Below are 4,335 nucleotides of genomic sequence, written 5' to 3' on the forward strand. Positions count from 1 at the left end.
ACGTCATGTATATATGGCCCAGTGTCATGATGCTGTCCTTTTTTCTTCAAATTTAAATTAAAAGGCACCATAGATTATATTTTTTCTGCCATTGAAATACTGTGACCTCAGCTACATGTGAATGGCAAAAGTTGACGTTTTTCTTTTTGCTATACTTAATTATAGAAAATAAAGGTTTAGTGGTGATTTTTTTCTTCGATGCATCTTTCACACAGCTATAGGATCTTGGTTGGCCATGATGGCCGTCAGTCTGCTCTGCAGGTCGTGTTGCGGTGAGAGGAGCAGCGCGGGGTTAGTTCTGCTGCCCTCCAGCCCGTCCACAACAACTGATCCAGCGGCCAGAGGGCTCTGTAAGCCCAGAAACGGCGTGTCCTCCTCAGTCTCGCTCTCCGAGCTGCTGCTCTCTGAGTTACTGCCGCTGACCGTTTCCAGCGCCGTCTGGCCGCTCGGCTGAGTTCTGGAGCTGTTCGGGCCGGACGCTGCGGCTGTGCTTTGGTACTGCTGTGAACTCTCCTCCTGCTCCATGGTGTGCAGAGGGCTGGCCGGAGGACTGAGCAGCTCCAGGCCGTGATTGTAGTGAGCCGAGTTGCGGAGATTATGGCCTGACTGGTTCAGACCGGATTTGTCACGCAGGATCGGCGGGGTCCGGAACAGCAGGGGTCGCTCCTCCTCCCCCGAGGGACTCGCTGCCATGGATGGAACGGAGGTCGCCAGGCTGGACAGAGGAGCCGACATCTCGGAGGGAGGCGAGGAGGGCGTCGCCGGAGAGAGAAGCCCCACGGGGGACAGACGGCTGGGTGTAGTCATGGCAGAAACATACCTTGTGGAAGAAACACAGACTCACTTTACTGTATCTGTCATCAGTGTTGGGAAGGTTACTTTGGAAATGTAATAGGTTACAGATTACAAGCTACCCTGTTTAAAATGTAATAAGTAGTGTACCTATTTCAATTACTTTATTAACTGATTACATCATTTTGATTACTCTTCTAAATTTATAACAAATGTTTCAGCTGTTAATCATTTTCTAATATTTAAAGCAGGCAGGGTTAACCTTACAGTAGTGCTCAACACTGATTACTGTCAGACTTTCAGAATCCTCCATCACTTTTAATATTAATTTAATTTAAAGCACATCCACCACAAAATCAGACTTTAGCACCTCTTTTTACTTTGGATCTCTGAGCATAAATTTTTATAAAAATGATCAGGAAACACTGGCATCTAACAATGGCTTGGAAAAAAACATTTATTCTTATAAATAAAGCATACATACAGTACATCCACTGAAGTTTTTCTTTTTGCAATACTTAATTATAGAAAATAAAGGTTTAGTGGTGATTTGTTTCTTCGATGCATCTTTCACCAAACTGGAAATAAAACAGTTATTAAATAAGCGTGTGTCCTATTCTGTGTCCTAAACTCTTGGAACATTGGTGTCTCATATTTCAGAGCAGTCCGTGCAATTTGGGAAAGAAATCTATCAAATCTATGTTTCTTCGATGCATCTTTCACCAAATTGGAAATAGAACAGTTATTAAATAAGCGTGTGTCCTATTCTGTGTCCTAAACTCTTGGAACATTGGTGTCTCATATTTCAGAGCAGTCCGTGCAATTTGGGAAAGAAATCTATCAAATCTGTATGTGTGTGTGAAAATATTCAGATGTAATCACCTTTGTAATATTTAACATTTTCATAAGTAACTGTAATTTAATTACACATTTTCTCTCAGTAAATCTAACAGATTACAGTTACATTTGTTGGTTGCACTTTATTTTAAGGTGTCCTTGTTACAGTGTAATTATACATTTAAGTACTGAGTAATATTAATTAACTACATGTACTTACTATATGGTTAGGGTTTGGCTTAGGGTTACTTGCATGTAATTATGCATAATTAAGTGTTATTATAATAGTAAGTACATGTAACGTGTAATAAGAACACCTTAAAATAAAGTGTTATTTGTTATGTGATGCATGACCCATGCATCACCATCAACTGATGTCTTCTTTCAAAGGCTGCGCCCTCTGAAGATCACATTTCTTGGCTGCATACATCATGGAACATGTCATTTCAAACAAGTAAAATTATAAAATTGACTGTTCTACCTTGTGAGGCGTACTGTAATTTCTTTCTTAGTTTGGAATGGTTGCTTTTCTCAAATAAAACATCCTTAACGGCTACATTCACATGCAATCCATTAGATTGATGGCTCAATTGGACCGAAAAGCCTAAATGTAAACACTTTAATTGATTTGATGGAGCTTGATCCAAATGAAATTTCGATCAGATTGGAAGGGGTCATGTAGATCTTTCCTAATCCAAACGAAAGGACAGATAAACTCTGCTTTTTATAAAGAAAATAAGCAATGGTAGGAGAACAGTATGTGCAAACATCAGGAAACTTTGTATATTCGTGCCGTGTGCGCATGTCAAAAGATCAAAAATTATATCTGATCATATCCGATAAACTCGCACATCAGCCTGATCACTTCATTTAGCATTCATGTAAATACTTTGTTTTGATTCATCAATCAGAATGATTTCATTCCAACTGAAACAAATGGTGTCGATATAAAGCCATTGAGATATGCGGCTGACAAATGTGACCTCTGGATGGCGCAAACATTGAAATGAGACACAGCAATAGTGTTGGAAAAGCTGCTACAAAACTGCACCAAGCTACAAGCCACTCATCATATAGTAGTGCAGTGACAGCTGCTCTTTTGAAACATAGTTACAAGCATCTAAGACTTAAGGCATGCTTCGTTTTCTGTGTCCCGCTATCTTTTATGCATTAAACACAGCTAATTCAACTCGTAACTTGTTAGTAGAGACTGAAATGGAAAAAAGGTGTGTCACATAAAAAAACGTGCTGTTGTTTACAGAAAAACCAGGCTATGAGCAAATGATGTGTTTGTGGACGTCATTGGACTGTACTGTGTCACATGCTCTGTCTGTGAGACGGAGCATAATGTGGACAAGTGAAGTATACTTTATTTTCTGAATGAGTGAAGTGCTGATATAACTGAGGGGGCCAACTTTAAAAGTTTTTTTTAATGTTTTAAATCTATTAGCTTACTTGAATCATCTGAATGAGTTTCTCTAAAATAATTCAGACTTAGCAGTGAAACATGTGAGGGAGAAAACATTTCAGCAGAATTTGATCACTACCTCAGTTCACATGGCAGTAAAGCTGCATGCACAATGTAATGTGAAATAAAAAAAGAGTCATTTTGTCACACTACACCGCTTGTTAGAAAAACAAATTGGGAAACTATATTTAATACACAAAAATGTAGTTAAGTTAGGTGGGTTGCTTCCTTTTCTTCGTGCCTCCCTAAATCCAAAGTTCTCTCACGAAACTCTAGATGGCGCAGCCTGATAGGTCAAACTCAATCTGACATAATGACATCATCACATGAACCAGCTGATTTTTCAACTCATTTTTGTATCAGCAGCCAATGCTCGCTGCTCAACATTCAAATATATGACTAGTGTTTGTTGTAGCAGTTACAGCGCTCTTCAGAAACCCTCTCCTTCCCCAGCTCCACCTGTATAAGATCTGCTATGGGGTGATCATGTATGCCTTATGGGGGTTATTCATGTTATATGTGCAGCAGCTGTATTTCTTAGGGTGTACTCACACTAGGCGTTTTGAACCGTGCCCGAGCGCGTTTGACCCCCAAAGCCCGGTTCGTTTGACTACTGTGAGCTCTCCGTGCTGCGCTCGGGCGCGGTTCGTTTAGCCGTCCCTGGCCCGGTTGGAAGAGGCCAGAGCACGGATCAAACACTGTTTTGTGTGTGCTACTGTCATCATTACGACCGCAAACATATACTATTAATACTACTACACTACACTTTTCAATTAATTTAATTCAATCAAGTATATTTAGGTTTATAATGGCTCTGGTTCTCACCTTATTGATGAACAGGAAATGTAGTTTGCGAGTAAAGCTGCAAATTATTTAATTAACATCAGCTGCCTCCGTAATAATTTTCTGATACATACAAGTGAAAATCAATGCACGGCATAAATGATAAATTAATTATTATTAATTATTCAGCAGAATATTAGCGAAAGTGGTTTTCTCCGTTATTTCATACATGACATAAGCATGCTCCAGCCCGGAATGTTTAGTGCAAGTGTGAGTGCAGGCCAGCGGGGGAGTGGGGGATAATCACGCTCGGGCTCGGTTCAAGGCAACCGTGTCGCACATGACGTAAGCATGCTCCGGCCCGGAAAGTTTAGTGCAAGTGTGAGTCCAGGCCAGCGGACGAGTGGGGAGGGGGGATAATCGCGCTCGGGCTCGGTTCAAGGCAACCGTGCCTA

At 40.8% G+C, this 4,335-nt stretch overlaps 1 protein-coding gene across 9 annotated transcripts in view; it reads right to left on the reverse strand.

Annotated features, from left to right (window-relative positions):
- Positions 1-132: 132 nt before the first annotated feature.
- Positions 133-4,335, reverse strand: part of nrg1 (neuregulin 1) — a 108,839-nt gene continuing 104,636 nt past the window's right edge. For all 9 annotated transcript variants that reach the window (XM_016456348.1, XM_016456342.1, XM_016456340.1 and 6 more), the window contains one exon: positions 133-820. In XM_016456348.1, the coding sequence (XP_016311834.1) occupies positions 208-820 (613 nt within the window). In that variant the 3' untranslated portion in view covers positions 133-207. The remainder of the gene's footprint in view (positions 821-4,335) is intronic.

Source organism: Sinocyclocheilus anshuiensis, unplaced genomic scaffold (genome assembly GCF_001515605.1).
Source record: "Sinocyclocheilus anshuiensis isolate Anshui unplaced genomic scaffold, SAMN03320099.WGS_v1.1 scaffold755, whole genome shotgun sequence".
Lineage (NCBI taxonomy): Eukaryota > Metazoa > Chordata > Actinopteri > Cypriniformes > Cyprinidae > Sinocyclocheilus > Sinocyclocheilus anshuiensis.